Below are 19,630 nucleotides of genomic sequence, written 5' to 3' on the forward strand. Positions count from 1 at the left end.
GCAGTTTTTCTTGAATGGCAAAATTGATTTCGTTGGCGTGTACATTTTTCGGTGGCAATATTGCGCGTTCACTTAAATTATCGTGGCGTTGATAGTGTTGAACAATATTCGGAAATACACTTTCAATCAATTCTTCTTTCGATTGTAAAAGTGTACAAAAGTTGTTCGGCAATGTGATCAAACCGGTATCATCGATTGGTATTTTGCCTTCGCCAATGTCCAACAACTGCTTCGAAAACGCCGCTGCGGATCGATCATTTTGCAATTGGACTCGCATGTTGATGGTAAGAGTCAGCCTTTGAACATGTCTCCACAAAACTGACGATTTTAAACATACTTTTATTTCGTCGGCAGGAGTTGATCGAGGAATAACTGTCAAAGTTTGCCGAAAATCGCCGGATAATAAGACTAATGCTCCGCCAAAAATTTGTTGCTTTTGGCGTAAATCTTGCATTGTTCTGTTGAATGCTTCTAATGACTTTTTGTTAGCCATTGGGCACTCATCCCATAGAACTATTCCAGCTCCTCGCAAAACTTTTGCCATTGTTGAATTCATCGATATGTTGCACGTTGGTGTTTCAAGGACTTGGATGTTCAACGGTAATTTCAACGCAGAATGTGCTGTTCAGCCGCCATCAAGTAGAGTAGCAGCGATGCCTGACAAAGCAATTGCCAGCGCAATTTTCTGCTGTGACCGTATAGTAGCAAGAATCAAAGAGATCAGAAACGTTTTCCCTGTACCACCGGGCGCATCAAGAAAGTAGAATCCAACAAAATGAATGGCTGGGATTTAGAATAGCATCCCCGGATTTCGGGAATAAAATAAATATATATATATAGTTGCCGCTGACTTATAGTTTTAAAGATATTTGCATTTAAAGTTGAAAAATTGATAACTTTTACGTTGGTAATTTCTATATTGTGAGTAACTTTTTCAGTTATATTATGCACTTTTCACTTACTAACACTTCACTATAACGTTTCTGTATATTATTTTTTTTAATATTTATTGTAAATAAAGTTTTATTTTAATTATTTTATTTTAGTTACAATTCTCTGCATTTGCACAATAAGAAAAGGGTTGCCATGGTTATTTTTTTTGGAGCGCGGCGCGAAATCCGGGGATGCTATTCTAAATTTTACCCAAGTTAATAAGTCCTCGGTCATGCAGTCTTTGTACTTATTCCACAGTTATTGCGGATTTGACGGAAGGCATGTAGATATTATTATGGCGAATAGTACGCGTATTTGTTTTGGATGAGATGTGAGTGATGCGTCATGAAGTGCGGTGTCCCAAAGCATACCTTCTTCTAACAAATGCAATCGCTGACATGCTTCACGATACGTCGCACACAACTGACCATCAACAGTCTTCAATTCATCAAATGATCTTGGTCCGCGCACGTTGACTAATAGCAGACGCAAATAAAAACATTCGGCGTTGTTCGTATGGATGGTGTAAATGCGTCTTATGGCATCGGTTTTACGGATATTTGGATAACCGTCAACACGCTCCCCTTGCTTTCGTCGTTGAAATGTTTTCTATGATGGATGCCAAGTGAAATATTGTGGTATTTCGGAATATAGCAATGTTCTTGCAAATTCATCGTTTTCACACAACTCGAAAAAGGTAGTTAGTGTTGTCCCCGGTGGTCATGCTAGAGTATGCATATTTGAAGTATATAAATAAAAATATGCATATTTGAAGTACATAAATAAAAATGGAAAAATTAACCTAAAACTACATCTTAAACTATGTATTTTACCCACACACGCATATGCAATAAGACCCACCAACAGTGAATTTGCGAACCGCATGGAAGCACTTACGAAACAATAAAAATACTCACTTGCTTTGTGTGTGTTGCACGGTCAGCAGAAAAACACAAAATCGGTTCGAATAATTGTAGCAAATCGATGGAATTAAATCTGGAAAAAACACACAATGTTGAAACACTTTTTTTACACACACCGCGCATTTTCAAGCGACGCAGAATTAACGACGTTAATCACGTTGAAATCTGAGAAAAATACACACAACGTTGAAACCTTTTTTTTTTGATACACTCAGTGCATTCGGAACACTTACGTTCTGTATGTCTTGTTAGCTTGACAGTCATCCATAGAAAGAACGAATGTCAGGCAAAATCGATCAACATGCGATGTCAATGTTTTTTATTAATTGTAAACATCCGCCAGTTGTTTCTGTTTATTAGTAAAAGGCATTTGACAGGACTGCCAATCTTGCGGCAAACCATTATTTCAAGAGAATTTGTATAGGCGGGATGTATCATTTTTTTTTTGTTTTTTGCAAAACGTGCAATGATACACACATTAAATTTCTTATGTGCACCCTTCAAACAGACCCCAATCACCCCTGAAAATTTCATTGAAATCGGGCAAGCGGTCTAGGAGTATGCGAACAGGAAGTTTTGCCACTTAATTTTATATATATAGATGAATATATTGATAGCAAGGCTTTACATCTCATTCAAACATTTATTTATAGATATAATTAACGCAAAAAAAGTTATTATGAAATCTCTTCACTATCATAATTAAGGTTTAGAATATGCATTTTAAAAATATCCAATTTTTATAGTCTGGAAATCCAACCAGGGTATGAAAAGCTAAAGCCGTAGTATTTCGTTTTACTCTAACTTTAGCTAGAGCTGTAGCAGAGCAATAGCAGGGATAAAGGGATGTCCAACTTAATCCAGTATGTGAGCGCTTCAAAATTAGCGGTTTTATAACATTTTCCATTATGGCCAGACTGGACAAAATAATAATTTTTGGGTATTTAAATTAAAGTACCCAACATTAAGTACGAATAAAAATTACTATATAGTGGTTAATTGATAGCAAGGCTTTACATCTCATTCAAACATTTATATATAGATATAATTAGCGCAAAAAATGTTATTTTAAAATCTCTTCACTAACATAATTTTTTTTTATTATGTTTATACATTGCAACTAGTTCAAATAAAAGAAAGGACTAACAAACAACTTGAATATGACTTAAACATATAATTACAAAATCACAAAACTACTATGAGAGTATTGGCTAATTTGAAAGATCGCTGGGTTTGAGGCGTTTGAGTCGTCTTGGTGGTTCATCTCTAGAAGTTAACATAGCTACTTCTTAGTTACAATTCTGTAGCAATCTTGCACTATGTGCTGTTGCAATTTTTAATATTTCGGCTTTAACCGAGTTTACGCCTAGATCACGCTCTATATCAGAACATCTACAATACCAAGGCGCTTTGACAATTAGGCTTAGTACTTTGTTTTGAAATTGTTGGATGACTTTCTTATTGTTTGCGTTAGTACATCCCCAGAGTTGTGCACTGCTTAGTGCCAAGGGTCATTCCTAAGTATTTAGCGGAATTAAAGTACGGTATTCGTACACCGTCTATGAAAATTGGTAAGGGCTGTATCTTGTTGTATGTGAAAACAATGTGTACAGACTTAGCTTCATTCCGTTTTATCTGCCATTTCTTTGCCCATTGTACGACTTTATTTACAGCTTTTTGGAGATTAGTAGTGGACTCGTGTTCACTTCTACCAACAGCAAGCAACGCGGTATCATCTGCAAATGTGGCTGTTGTATAATTGCAGTCTACTGGCAGGTCGTGCGTGAATAGAATATAAGAAGAGGGCCCAACACACTACCTTGTGGAACTCCTGCTTTTATTTCCCTAAGAATAGAATATTTGTCTCCTTGTTTAACGCGAAAGTAGCGATCTGATAAGTAGGTACGATTTTATGATGTCATAATGCTGTTTCGGTAAAATCAGTTTCAGTTTCGAAAGCAGTCCTTTGTGATAAACTTTATCGAACGCTTTTGCAACATCCAAAAACACGGCAGAACAGATTTTTTTTCCTCAAAGACTTTTTCAATTATGTGTATAATCTTGTGGATGTGATCAATCGTAGAATGGTTGGCTCGAAACTCAAACTGATGCGCTGAAATTATGGTTTTTGTTCAATGATTTTATTGATACGTTTTATGAGAATTTTCTCAAAAGGCTTCGATTTTATCGGTAGAAGTGATATGGGTCTGTAAGAAGATACAACATATCCTGGTTTTCCTGGCTTTGGAATCATGATAATTTCAGCAATTTTCCAATAAGTTGACAGGTATTTAAGATGAAAAGCCGCGCTAATAATGTTGGGAATTTTTACTATACTTATGTGAGGAAGCTGATTTAGGACCTCGGCAGTAATCAGGTCGTAACCGCGGAATTTTTTGTTTTTCAGATTTTTGATTTCCTCACTTAGCTCACTGTTTGTGCAACTTGAGATTTCTTCGCTTTCTTGACTGGAAGCAGTAGGATAATCTACGTGTGTTTCATATGGGGAGAATATTTTGGCTAAATAATCCGAAAATACTTCTGCTTTTTTTGAATCGTCTCTGGCCCAGCTATCAGCACTTATTTTAATGGGACATACTTGAGTTTCTAGTGTTTGTATTCTTTTAGAGCTTTTCCAAAGAGAGTAGTCAGAATTTCTTCCATTGCTTAGGGACCGAAGATATTTTGCGAAAGTATCATTTTTAAACCTCTTAATTTTCCGATTAAGATCTTAAGAATCTTTCTCTTTAATTTAATTATTTCTCTTATATCTTTAGAATATTGAGAGTTTATAGCAATTTTCTTTAATTCCGGTGTACTTTTCCAAGCTGCGTGTTGCATACTCGTTGTAAAGTGTAATCTTTCAGATTCTAACTGGTTTCACTATGGTTTAAATAGATTGGGGAATGATCCGAATTAAGGTCATAACCCTGATTGATCGACAAATAGTTCCGGGATATTTTGCCGACAATGAAAAAATCTATCAGATCTGGAATCTTTTGATTATCTGTTGGCCAATATGATGGTAAGTTCGTCGAGAATGCGTAACTTCCGGTTGACTGCAGTGCTTTATAGAGCTCTCTTCCCTTTGTAGTCATAAACCTTGAACCCCAGTGCGTGTTCTTTTCGTTAAAATCTCCACCCATTATGAATCTATACCTGTGTCTGTTTATTAAGTGTTGGTACTCTTCAAATTGGATTAGATGCCTTGGAGGACTGTAAACAGAGGTAAGTGAGAGTGGACTTTTAACTCCGTAAATAGTCACTGTTGTAGCTTGAAACTTATCAGTTTTCTTCCTCAAAATGTTTAATCGTATTTTTAATTAGTATTGAGCTTCCGCCACGGGCGCAATTGCTAGGATGAATTGTATGGTAAGTTTCATAATTTTTAATTTTAAAATAGGTTTGTGACGTAAAATGTGTCTCCGATATCATACATACGTCAACATTTTCCGAGTTTAATACAATTTAGATTTCATTCTTATGTTTGATTAAACCATTTGAGTTCCATAGAAGATTTTTTAAAGATTTAGTCATCTTTGGTATTAAAAAGATATTTTTCAAGCTTGCATAAGTGATTTTGTAAGGAAGTGTTAAATTCGTCTTGTTTATTGAGTTTCTGTAAGATCTGTGATAAAATGCTTTTAGATGATACATTATCATTATTATTTGCTTTTAGAACATGAGCAAAAGTAAATTTTTTTGTTGTTTCAGCTGTAACTTTAGGACCTTCATGTTGTTGATGTTCATTGTTTTTTGTTCTAAAGTCTACAGAACTTTCTACTTTTTGGGCTAGACCATCCCCTTTTTTGTGACCAATAGTGTTAGCTCGTATTTTCTGTAATTCTTTGGCAACAAGGCACCCTCGATAGTTGGCTGGATGTGCTTCGCCACAGTTACATCATTTAGGCCGCTGTTTCTCTGGTTTCGAACATTCAGATGTTTTATGCTTACCGGCGCACTTAGCGCATCTTGGTTGTTTGTCACAATAGTTTTGTGTGTGGCCAAATGACTGGCAATGTTTGCATTGTGGTATCACCTTAGGCAGTTTTACCGGTTCAATAGAAACAATTGAGTTCAATATAGTTTTGGTTTCGCAAATCTTTTTTATGTTCTCCGTGGGATCGAATGTTACCAAAAACATGTAGAGTTTTAGTTTTCCATTGAAGACGATTGAGAGCACTCAGTGCGTTTAGTCCTTGTTCTTTTAAGTCATTAATGGTAAAATTGTTCTCTTCTGCTTCTGATTTTGCAATAGCATATAGCTGTTGATAACTACTGCCTGTGGCATCTCCAGACACCATAATTGGTGGAGGCCGCGAACTATTTTTTGGGTTAAGCGGTTTTGATATGGCGTTATCTGCTTTTTCCTGAAGATCAGGAGAACACTCCACTTTTCGTTTTTTGGCTGGTCTTTGTTTTAGAATCCATTCTGTTTCACTAGCTAGTTCTTCCTCATCCGTTGAGAATTCAACATTATTTTCCAAGTTCTGAATTTTCTTTACATCAGTGGACTTAAGCTTTATATTTTCGGCTTTTAAAGTATTTACTTCCAGTGAAAGTTTTTTACACATTTCTTCCATTTCCTCTAGCTTTTTTGTTAGTTCTTCGATTGTGAACGCTCTTTTTTGGCAGTTTTATTTAATTTGCCCGCTCCTGGAGGTGGTGTCTTGATAATTGGCATAATTGATTTTAAAGTTTGCTTATAATTATATTCATATAAACAATTAAAGATATAAATATAAAATAAGCAATACTTGGCAACCTATAACTCAGTTGCCTTGTAAATAATTATTGATCTAAATTTTTGGAATACTTTTAGGCTAAGGTAATATAGGTAATTTTTTGTGGCGCCAAAAAAGTCTTCAAACAGCTGACTGTCAAAATTCACTATCATAATTAACCGTGCGATTTTGTACTGTAATACAGTCTCAAGTCTCTAAATTTGAGATTTTAAGTTAGTGACAATTTTTGAAACTTGAGACGATTTTGCTATTCTGTAAGTGACAGTCACAAAATCTATTACATTTCATTATTCAGAGATGTTTTTACACTTCAATCAAAATAAATATGTCTATAACAAATATTAAATTTTCTATAACATAGTCAAAAAACATAATTATCAATAAAAATATAAATAAATGTTGACTTTGCTTCATAATATTTCCGAAATTCATGTAAAATTGATTTATTTTTAACCCTTTCGTGTTTGAGCTGCTTACAAAATATAAAAAAACGACAATCGATTAATATATATGATGATCTCTATCCAGTAAATTCAAGATGGCAGACAAGAGTTGTTTTTAGTTTTGTGACTTGCTAACTATCAGGTCTCAAATTTGAGGCAATATTTTGAGACTAATGCTAGAGACTGTTTAGTGAATAGTAACTAGTCACAAATTGAGACTTTACCTCAAAATGTCTCAAATAGAGGCTAGAGACTGGTTACAGAATCTCGCTATAAGGTTTAGAACATGCATTTTAAAAATCTCCAATTTTAATAGTCTGTAAATCCAACCAGGGTATGAAAAGCTAGAGCCGTAGTATTTCGTTTTGCTCTAGCTTTAGCTAGAGCCGTAGCAGAGCAATAGCAAGGATAAAGGGATGCCCAACTTATTCCAGTGTGAGAGCGCTTCAAAATTAGTGTTTTTTATAACATTTTCCATTATGGCCAGACTGGACAAAATAATATTTTTTGGGCATTTAAATTAAAATACTCAACATTAAGTACGAATAAAAATTACTATATAGTGGTTAATTAATATATAGAGAAACTATATCAATCTTTTTATTGTATGTTCAAACAACTGACTTTTGACCTTTCAATACCCAATAAAAGGTTTTAAGCTGTTTGGCTCTTAATCAATAAATGTTTATTAATTTTCCATTGAAAATAATACTATGATGCTTAACATTACAAAACGTTTCATCAAATACCTTTAAATTTCATAAATTTATTAAATTTTCATTGTTTCACATTTTTTGCAAGTGGTTTTGAATAATGCAACAAATCCCTCCGTTTACATATTTTTTTGGTAAGATTATTAATTTATCTCCTGGCTGCAAATCATCCAATGGGCACGGGAGTCGCATAACACCCTGGATAAGGAGGCTGTAGCTCTTGGTCGCCGCACACATGCAGCTTCTGCCAACTGTCAGGAGAGATGCTCTGCAGCATCACCCATGACAGTTGGAAGATGCCGTAATGTATTGCAATTTAAGCCCCTGCACCGCGACAAGGTGCCTACCATTCGCAGAGGTGACAACAACTGAATGTATTATGGTTTTTATATTTTCTGTTGCATTGAAAGTAAGAAGATACATATCTAACGGCTCTTTCGTTTTCCACTTTAGTTTGTTGACTACGTTTATAGTTTTGAATCCCTTTTTATAAAGGTCTGATATTATAACCTCTGGCTCATTTGAATTATGTAAATGTTTGGCGATTACCTCAATTGGTCGAGATTGCTAATTTTCATAAAAAAACCATGGTAAATTCTGTGTAGATAGAAGTTTGGTTAACTTTCTATAACCATCATTATTATTTAGAAGCTTGATATTAAATCCTTTTTTTGCCTCATTGTTCGTAAAATTAAAAGTTTTTTGTAATCACACTCGCTCGATATCATTTTTGGTGAAGATCGTGAGATTTTCTTTTATATTTGATTTCTTGCGACTTCTTGTATGGTTTTTGATGTAGCTGGAACCACAAGTTGATGAGATAATTCAGCTTTCCTTTATTTGCTAGGCCCTTTTTTCAAGATCCAATCTGTTTCGCGTGCAAGCTTTCTCTCATCTGTTGCATAAATTTCGGCATTTGTTTCATTATTTATAGAATTTAAATTTTTGGCTTTTAAGTTCTGATTTTCGGTTTTGAACAAAGCTCTCTTTCTTTAATTCGGCGCACATTTGCTCCATTGTTTCCAACTGCCTTTATTGTTGGCTTATAATGAATAAGTTTATTTGTCGTATCATGAGTCAATAGTTAGTAAAAATAACTATGTTGCAACTACCTTATGAAACATTTATTGATTTCGGTGTAAACTTTTAGGCCGAAGTAATACAGGTAAAAACTTAATATGGTTGTGGCTTTTCCAGATTCCCTTTTGCTGGTCAAAGTCCAATAAGAAAAAATGGTAATAGGTTGTCTTACATCTCCTGATAAACTTTTAGCCACACAATCATCTCACCGCACTTCAATTTCCAGGCAATCTCCGATTTTTGAATTCATTTATTGTAAATATTTAAAATTTTGAATTAACTTATGAACAGTTGACAAAAGCGATTCTATAGAAACCGGAACACAATAGATTAAGCTGAGCTTGCCCAAATAGAGCTGATCATAATATCATGCAGCAGTAACAGATACAGCAGCAAATGCAACAACAAGAGCAGATACACAGCCAAAGCCACACAACCAGCATTCGCAACAGCTCGTTCTTAGTGTTAATAAAGTTATAAGTCACTTTCGTAATTTAAAACCATTCGTCGGGTCGAAAAGTGACTATTTCCTCGCTTTGATCAACGCCATCAAAAAAGGTTTTTTCCAATGTAACAATAAGCCCCATTTGGAGGGGTTCGTTGCACTAATCGTAGTAAATGAAAAAATAGGCGGCGATATAGGAAGATACACCCCATCTACTGATAATTGGACTCTCAAACCTTCAATCGATGCAGAAATATTAAGGTTAGTAATTTAAGAGAACTCTTCGATTTCTTTTTACGCTCTAGTTATAAACTTATTGAGCTGTACGAATTCGATGAGGCCAAATCCTCAATATACAAATATACCTACAAATGTAGATCTTAGGGATAATCCAGTAAAAAAAAATACAGAAGTTATCGTACTCATTTGAACGAAAGTGCTAGCATACTCCAAATGTATAATAGATTTTCACAATATAGATTATTAGACGAGACGAGATAAGAGCTATTTTATACAATCACAGGAGAAATATAATCCAAAGACGTTCGAACCTTCGATATGAAAAATATTAGAAGAAGAAATAACAAAATCATTTAAAACTAACCGAACCAAAGTAATAATTATCAAACTAGGCCTAGAAGGATGGAGTCATGTGTAGAAGTTCACGCTAGTGAGGAAAGTTCTCTGATCGCCGTTCACTTGGCAGTGCCCAGAAACGATTCTTTTACATATGGCTCAAATAGCTCACGACTTCCGGTCTTTGACCAAGTATCCTCTGGGTAGCCTAAGAACATCCGTTTGAAGGCGAGCTAAAGTGGCAAGGCGAAACATCCCCTCCGCAGGGTTGTGCGCTGGGTTTGGGACCAGCCACGTAAAAAACATTACCAATGAAAAATCGTAACCAGTCTCGGATGAGAGAACCCCCTTTTGATGACGACCATGGCAAACGAAATAAGGACCACGATTTAAGGGCATGCACCTGGAATGTCCGGTCCCTTAATTGGAAAGGTACCTATGCTCAGCTGGTTGATGTCCTCGTTAGAGTGAAGGCTGACATCACCTCCGTCCGAGAAATGCGATGGACGGGATAAGGACTCAGGCGGGTACGTCCTTGTATCATTTACTACAGTGGCCATATAAAGGAGCGCAAACTTGGTGTGCGATTCGTGGTGGGAGAGAGAATCCGTCGCCAAGTACTGTCATTCACACCGTTGGATGAACGTCTAGCCAAAGTCCACATCAAAGCGAAGTTCTTCAACATATCGCTGATTTGCGGCCACGCCCCGACCGAAGAGAAGGACGATGTGATCACAGATGCCTTCTATCAGCGCTTGGAGCTCACCTATGAGAGCTGCCTCCGCCACGTTATCAAAATCGTGCTTGGCGACTTTAACGCCAGGGTGGACGACGAAATATCCCCAAATATGGTTGAGGCTGATCGACTTCGCCGGAGCCGGAAATATGATTATCTGTAGTACTAAATTCCAGCATAAGAAAATTCATCAAGCCACCTGACTGTCTCTGAATCGAAAAAGCACCAACCAGATCGATCATGTTGTGATAGACGGAAGACACGTCTGCAGTGTTTTAGATGTGCATGCGCTCCGAGGTTCTAACATCGACTCAGTGATGCGGTGGCTAACAGAAAGTTTCAGGACCGGAGCATACTCTTGTAGAACCTCCAAAGGTGATCTAGCAACCGATGCCCAAAGCATGCTAAAATTATGGGGGGAACACTTCTCGAGCCTGCTGAATGGCAATGAAAGTACAACTCCAGGAGAAGGCGAACCCGATTCCCCAATCGATGACGATGGAGCAGACGTTCCATTGCCCGACCATGAAGGAGTTCGAATAGCAATTACACGTCAGAAGAAAAACAAAACGGTGGAGGCCGAAAGATTGCCGTCCGAGCTTTTCAAACATGGCGGCGAAGAACTGATAAGGAGCATGCATCAGCTTCTTTGTGAAATATGGTCAGACGAAAGCATGCCCAACGATTGGATCTTAAGTGTGCTCTGCCCAATCCACAAAACGGGAGACCCCATAATATGCACCAACTACCGTGGGATAAGCCTCCTCAACATCGTATATAAGGGTCTATCGAGCGTATCATGTGAAAGATTAAAGCCCACCGTCAACAAACTGATTGGACCTTATCAGTGTGGCTTGTAAATCAACAACCGACCAGATATTCACCATGCGCCAAATTTTGGAAAAGACCTGCCAAAGGAGAATCGACTCACACCACCTCTTCGTCGATTTCAAAACGCGAAAAGGAGCTGCCTTTATGCAGCAATGTCTGAATTTGGTATCCTGCTGTGTGAACTGACGTTGAGCAACACCAAAAGCTACGTCAGGATCGGGAAGGACCTCTCCGAGTCGTTCGATACCAAACGAAGTTTCACACAAGGCGCCTCCCTATCGTGCGACTTTTTCAATCTGTTGCTGAAAAAAATAATTCAAGCTGCAGAACTTAATCGAGCAGGTACAATCTTTTATAAGAGTGTACAGCTGCTGGCGTATACTGATGATATTGATATCATGGGCCTCAACACCCGCGCCAGTAGTTCTGATTTGCCCAGACTGGACAAGGAAGCAAAGCAAATAGGTCTGGCAGTGAATGATAGCAGGACGAAATATCTCCTGTTGTCAAACAAACAGTCGTCGCACTCGCGACTTGGCTCCCACGTCACTGTTGACAACAACCGGAATGTTTAACGTGGGCACCTGCTGACGACAGCCTTACTCCACGGTACTCAAAAGTACACGGATCAAATCAAAGCGTTGATCAGCGCCCTTGGCAGTGTGGAATGGACAATTGGCAGTGTGGAATGGACACACTAACCACCTTGGTGGGATTCGAGGCCCATCTAAAACCTCTGCCGTGCTTTGGGTCCGGCACCCGGTTGCAATGCAACTCCACATCGAACCAACAAAACGTCAGTTCTACCCGCATTTGGGTACAAACCACAACCACCACAATACTGCCCGAGGGGCCAATCCGCATGAACAGGTTGGAGTTACCTCCAAGGGCTCCTGCTCCCCGTGGTACCAGAATTAAGTCTCCGGTCAGACCTCGTAGCCGAAACTACTACCAGTTGAGCTTCCATACTGCCCTGGACTGGTGGCCAACAAAGAAGGTGAGGTTGGACCCCACTGACACACAACACTCATATCAAAAACTAACCCTAATTCACAGTTAAACGCCTTCGCCGCTTAAAAACCTCACGCGCATACATCCCTAATAATTCGGTATTCCGACTAGTGGAGATCACACCACTAACATCTAAGTGCCCATTAGTCCAGCTAATCCCCATACCTCCCAAATCCCTAATGTCAGAGTACATCGGGCATTCTGCAATAACATGCACCCAATCTTCTACCCGCGCCCCACAAAAACAACCGGACCGATCAGATAGGTGCCTCTGATGCAAAAATGCATTCAGAGGCCCATGCCCCGTAAACAAAAAACCCAGACTCAGACAAAAACTGAAGTCTGGGTTATCCGCAACAAACCCAACATCCCGAATGTACTCGTACGTCACTCGGCCAATGGGACAATTGTCCCAACGTTCTTGCCACCTACACCTAACCCTATCATCTAGAAGCCTCTTGCTCCCTAGATATCCCTCCCTCTCCACATCATCATCGGAGATCCAATCACACTGCAGCAAGGAAACACTCAAACCCCTTCTTAACCTGAAAGCAACAGCACGCTGTATAACAATCAGGGGGGTTACTCTGTAAGGCGTTACGAATAGCAATGCGTTGCGAAAGTGAATTGCGTTGCGAAGGGAAATCGGTACTCTGTAACACTTTCGCATTGTAAACAGTGTTGCACTGTTTTCACGTTGACAAATTTCTAGTATAGTTGACATTACAGACCGAAACGAAGGAGAATGAAAACAAAATCAATAACAGAAAAGTGAAGAAGTGTAGAAAAATGACAGAGAAACATAAAACTAAATTTGAAGAGTTTTATAAATATATATAAGTAATTTTAAATAAAAAAAAAATGTGAATATGGATTGCGTTGTGTTGTGGGAGGAAACGAACGAACGAAATGAACGAGTGGAGCGGAAAATGATTAGAGACAAGTCCAATGTGATGAGTCTTAGTGAAAAAAGGCAAGTTTGAATGATAAAGTGTAATGCAATTTTTTAAACTTGTTTGTGCTTTTACTCGTAAATAGTTTCGTGCAAAACTTTCGCCTAAGTAAGGAATCATTCAAATATGTGTTGGACAGCATAAGTAGTGAGCTAAAAACTCCACGCAGGTCGACAGGAATACCCGAAATTGTGAAATTAGCGGCCACTTTAAAATTTTTGGCGCAGGGAGGGTATCAATAGCAAATTGGACAAGATCACCACACAGGACTAGCTCAACAAACTGTTTCCCGTTGTGTGTTTGAAGTTTACAAAGCGATTGAGAAAGTGCTGTGTCCAAAAGACATAACTTTTACAATGACTTCAGAGGAGAAAAATGAAGCGAAACGAGCCTTTTACTCAGTGTCTGGAATTCCAGGAGTAATTGGAGTGGTGGATGGTACTCACATCCAAATGATACGACCGGCAGTAAATGAACATTTATATTTTAATAGGAAATTAAAACATAGTATAAACGCTATGGTGGTAAGGCAATTGTTTTTTAATTTATCTTTGTTTTTTTTTATAAATATTGTTTCCAAAACCTAGATATGTGATCATAAGATGATGATCAAAGCCGTTAACGGTCGATTTGCTGGGGCGTGTCATGATTCACATGTGTGGAATTTGTCAAGCGAGCGCCCATATTTACAAACCAACTATGTGAATGGAGAAATAGGAATTCGCATTCTAGGTGAGCATATACAAATTCGTTAATTTTACTTGTTAGCTATTATATGCATCAATTATTTTGCTAACTTAGGCTACGTTTATGACCGGGCGGATTCGCGTCGCGCGATGCGATGAAAATCGCTCTATCGCTACCAGCGGTTTCGCCATCGTAATCGCTAGCGATTGAGTGTTTACAGTACAGCGAAATCAGAAGCGATTGAAAATTTATAACGTCAAATCCGTTCGTAGTTTCTTTTACTTTTCATTAAAAAAAAACATGTGTGCACGTGTTCGTAAAATTTTGCTTACAGAAAGTAGTCTTTTAGTGCGTCAGCAGATTTTAAGATTTTGTAAACAGAAAAGATTCCAAGTGCATCCAATTTGCAAAGAACGCAAAAGCCATGGAGAGTTCCATCATTTACACACCCGCCTTCTACAATATCCTGAGAAATTTATGGAGTATTACCGAATGAGAATTGACACGTTGAATTATATCTTGAATAATCTATTCAAACATATAGAAAAAAATACTATACTCAGAAAACACCAATTGATGCTGTAGAAAGGCTCGCATTGACCAAAAGGTAAGTAATATACAATATTTATTATGTATCCATTCCATAAATTTTTATTCAATTTCAATATTTATATTTGTTCACTTACATATGTAAGTATGTATTTAATATAATATTACACACATTAATATTAACTAGCTTAATTAAATTTTTGCGCATTTGGAAAAATGAACCTGTTTGAATCCTGCGTTTCAATATTTTTAATAATAATAATCCCATTTACCCTCCTCCCGAAAAATGAACGAGCGGTTTGAATAAAAGGCAAGAGAGCTTTAAGCGTTGCGATCTTAAGCGTTTCCAACAGAAATTAAGAATTAGATTAAAGTTTATAATTATTAAATGTTACTTGTTAAGAGTAGATAAAATAATTTTTTTAATGGTAAAGAGTGAGTCTGTTAGATCAAATGTGCTGGAATGAAAATTGAAATCATGACATATACGGCGGAATGGTTCGTTTGACTCAAAATTTGTTCTAGAAAATTTTAAAAGCAAGGGTCTAAACTGCCTGGTAGGGCGAGCGGGAACGTTAAAATTAATATCAGATAAGAGAGATGGGCTACAGACTGACCCATTCATGAGTTTTACAAGAAATATTATACCAAGCATCTCCCTACGACTAGCGAGTGTCGGGAGATTTATAAGTTTTAAACGGTTAATGTAAAGGGGAAGATTTAAACTGGAATCCCAATGCAAATGATTTAAGGCAAAAAGTAAAAAATGTTTTTGAACGGACTCTAATTTATCCGAATGGACTTGGTTACTAGGGTTCCAAACCACAGAAGCATACTCCAATATAGGCCTCACCAGAGATGTAAAAAGAATTTTTGTGGTAAGCGGATCTCTAAATTCTTTAGACCAGCGTTTAACAAAACTAAGAGCGCCTTTAGCTTTAAAAACCGTGGAAGATACGTGAAGATTAAAATTGAGTTTGGGGTCCATAGTTACTCCCAGATCAACAAAACTGCATACTTGCTCCAACCTAAAGTTTTGTATTGCGTATGAGGTAGGGTCTACAGCTCTACGTGAAAAGCACATCGTTTTACACTTTTTTAAGGTTCAATGGCATGTCATTTCTATCACACCAAGAAACTAGGTTGTTTAAGTCTGTTTGCAACTGACATCTTTCACTGTTTGAAGTATACGTTTTAAAAAGTTTTACATCGTCAGCATATAATAAAACTTTTGAAAACTTAACAACAGATGATATGTCGTTAATAAATAACAAGAACAGAATTGGACCAAGATGGCTACCTGGGGGAACGCCTGAAGGAACATTGATTATGTCAGAAAAAGTATCTTTAAATATGACTCGTTGAATTCTATTACTAAGATAAGAAGCAACCCATTTTAGAAATATTGGTTGAAAACCAAGAAGATCAAGTTTATTCAAAAGAATTGAATGGTTTACTTTATCAAAAGCTTTACTAAAATCTGTGTATATAACATCAGTATTCTTATTCTCCCTAAATCCCGCTGATACGTTTGATACAAATTCAAGAAAATTAGTTACTGTAGATTTTCCTATACGAAAACCGTGCTGAGAACAAGAAATTATTGGAGAGATCCGGAAGGTTATGTCGTCTCTTATAATTGCTTCAAAAAGTTTAGGCATTGCTGACAACTTTGCTATTCCCCTATAGTTTTCAATAGATGACCTAAATCCACTCTTATGCAAAGGAATTATAAATGACTTTTTCCATATGGATGGAAATAAGCCTTGCTTAAGAGATGAGTTAAATAGTTTTGTTAGGGGTTGGTATATATATTTGGCACATTTCTTAAGAAAGCATGAGGGAATCATATCTGGGCCGTAATTGTATGATTGTTCTAACATATTTAACTGATTTAAGACGTCTGCTTCGGAAATGGTAGGTGCATTAATGACAGAAATCGGACATAACTTGTGCTGTTGCGGAACATTTTGTGGAGATTTTGAAGAGTAATTGGACCTAAAGAATTCAGCGAACATATTATTTGGGAAACTAATAAAAGAAACTGGCGTAGCCGATTCCTGATTATCTCTGCCGTACATAATGTCGTACAGAACCTCCTGCATTTTTATGCGAAATTTTATTTTTTTTTCATCCATATTTTTCATGTACTTTTTGAAACTCATAAGAAAATGATAATCATCATCCTCCTCATCGCTGCTTTTTTCTAGAAGCTTAAGCTTCTTTTCCTTCAACTCCAAAAACGCCGAGCTTTCTGTAAGTTTTTTCTTTAATTTTTTAGGTGTAGGCTGCATCAATTTTATGGATTCAGGAGTTTCCGATTTATCTTCATCATTAAGTTCCACCAATTCATCACAACTTGTTTCATTAATCAAGTTACCTGACATGGAGCGCGATTCCATAATATCTTGTAAAAAAACACATATCCTTAAAATGTGTCCATTTTGAATGCGGCATTGCAGCGCTGCCTGAAGCCACCACAGTTTCCTTACGATGTTCTCTACGATAGGTGTCTTTCAAGTTTTTCCATTTTTTTGCACCAGAGCCAGCTGAAACACATGTAAAAAGAATAATTTCGTTTTTCTTAAATTTATTTTCAGGTTTTTAGCAAATCGGGAAAATTCATTCCGATCTTTGGCTTTTTCTTATCGCAAACATATCCGGAATTTCTGGCAGTGTTTTTCAAAAAACACTTTTTTCCACTAGAGAAGTATGTGCCGCCCTTTGGACGTCTCTGGTTACCAAACATTTGAATCGCAAAACAAATGAAGAATTGATAAAAATAGCAGACAGAAATTTACTCCAAATGTTTTGTTAAAACTATTTGTTTGCTACACAATATTATAATTGATAAAGAGGGAGTTTGTATGCAAACCTTAATGCAAGTTCAGCAAACTATTCCCATAAATATGAATAGGCAGAGGCAGTATAATAGAAGCTCTGAAGCTGCTACGACTATACGAATCAATATTTTGAAGGAATATTTTGTTCAAAAAAATGTTATATTCACTTAAGTATAGGTTGTTTATTACATAAAAATAAAATAATACTATTACTTACCTTCCAAACCGCATTCTTTTTCTACTTCTTCCCAAGCTTTTCTGATTTTGTTTCTATTATGATAATCTGGATGACGCAGATTCCACAAACATTCTTTATTTCGCACTTTTTCAATAAATTTATCCATCGTGTTTAACGCGATTCGCTCAACTGAATCAAAAACTTTGATCGCTGATTTTCGTCGCTAGCAGTCGCTCCATTTTCGCTGAGACCGCTTTTCGCTGAATCGCTGCACGATAAACACCTCCGAATGGATTTATGTATTTGATCGCTAGTAGCGATTTTCATCGCATCGCGCGACGCGAATCCGCTCAGTCATAAACGTAGCCTTAATTTTTTTCTCATAGGCGATTCTGGTTATCTGCTTGAGCCATGGCTTTTAACTCCATATAGAAATGCTGCTGAAAACTCTGCTGAAAGTTACTACAACTACAAATTTTCAAAAGCCAGATCCCTTATCGAACGAGTATTTGGAGTATTAAAAGCGCGGTTCCGATGCCTTTTAGCTGCTAGAGAACTGCATTATGCCCCAGAAAAAGTGGTGAAAATTTTAAACGTATGTTGTGCACTTCATAATATTTGCACTCTTTTTAATGTGGAATCACCTGTAAATATAGCAGTAGAAGTTGAAGAAGTCGATACTAGTTATACTGAAACCATAGGAAATGCGAATGAAACCAATATTGCTAAACGTTTAAGAGATCAAATAAAAAACAGTATGATTAGTTTATAAACATATAACACTATTCAATAAAGTAAACTTTTTAATTTTTCATATTTTCACATTTATTTGATTAAAATCCACATTAATGATATAAAGCTTTAGTCTCTTGTACATGTGTATAAATACTATATCTATATATGTCAGTATTATATATGTAATAAAAAGAAAAAACTATCACATAAACAAAAAATACATTTTTAATTCAATAAATAATTATCAGTAAGTATTAAAAAATAAGTAACAGACTTCAGTGTCAATAACTAAAATACAATATTTTTATTGGGCGGGCCGTTCAATTTCTAGCATTTGCTTTTTTAGTTCTAATGTTGCAAATTTTAGTTTTGTTTTGTCCAAATCAATCCTTTTTTTGTGTTCGAATTTTTCAACAGCCAATGTATATTTTTTTTTACTCATTTTATGTTTTTTTTCATGCATTTTGAAATCACTTTTAGGTTTACATTAATTTCAGACAACACTTTTAATGAACCTTTGTGATAAGCGATTTGGTTATCCACCTGCTTATTTAAAAGGCTATCTTTCTTTTGCGGAGCGACTCTCTGATGTGAACAATGTGGCATTTCATCCACTGGCGTTGGTTCATTCTGTCGGAATTCGTCGGTTGTAATGTCTGACCCACTTGGTTGTGTTAACTGTGCTGCACCAAATTCTGAGGTGCCGCTTATTCCACTGACGGATATTTCCATTGCCAGAAGCTCACTAACCTGCTCCTCCAACGGTGTTAAGGAGCAATGACTTGGAGGACCACCACCAGTTCCAGAAATACTTATTTTATTCCGACGCATTTTTGCTTTCAAATGAGTTTTATAATCCGACCAAACCTTTAAATAATTAAGTAATATGTGTTTTAAAAATCAATTATAATTAATCTTTTTTACCTTTTTCCATTTTAAAACATCCCGCGATGGTGGCCCCGCAGCATTAAGGTCACATACCAACTCTTTCCATAAATTATTTGCAGCATTTTTCGCGTCCACAGTTTTCAGTTGTCCTTTGGAAAGTTCCGAATGTGTTTTCATGTAATTGATTAAAATTTCGAACTGTGTTGGGTTTGTTTGTTTATTTTTAAAATGTTCCCTGTTAAATAAATCTTTTTTTTAATTAAAACTACAAATATGTCTTATAAACTTACATTTTTTGTCCGTGGCGCTTGCCTGTTTGATATCGAATCAAAAATACGTTAAACGCACAGATTTGACAGTC

At 36.7% G+C, this 19,630-nt stretch overlaps 1 protein-coding gene across 1 annotated transcript; it reads left to right on the plus strand.

The window, feature by feature from the left end:
* The first annotated feature begins 11,617 nt into the window (after window positions 1–11,617).
* Window positions 11,618–18,560, plus strand: LOC126765090 (putative nuclease HARBI1). Its single transcript, XM_050482705.1, has 3 exons — window positions 11,618–13,913; window positions 13,977–14,121; window positions 18,033–18,560. Exons 1-3 carry the CDS (start codon window positions 13,746–13,748, stop codon window positions 18,416–18,418), a joined length of 699 nt encoding a protein of 232 aa, XP_050338662.1. The 5' UTR covers window positions 11,618–13,745; the 3' UTR covers window positions 18,419–18,560.
* Window positions 18,561–19,630: the final 1,070 nt, after the last annotated feature.

The sequence above is a fragment of the Bactrocera neohumeralis genome, unplaced genomic scaffold, assembly GCF_024586455.1.
Source record: "Bactrocera neohumeralis isolate Rockhampton unplaced genomic scaffold, APGP_CSIRO_Bneo_wtdbg2-racon-allhic-juicebox.fasta_v2 cluster10, whole genome shotgun sequence".
Taxonomy (NCBI): domain Eukaryota; kingdom Metazoa; phylum Arthropoda; class Insecta; order Diptera; family Tephritidae; genus Bactrocera; species Bactrocera neohumeralis.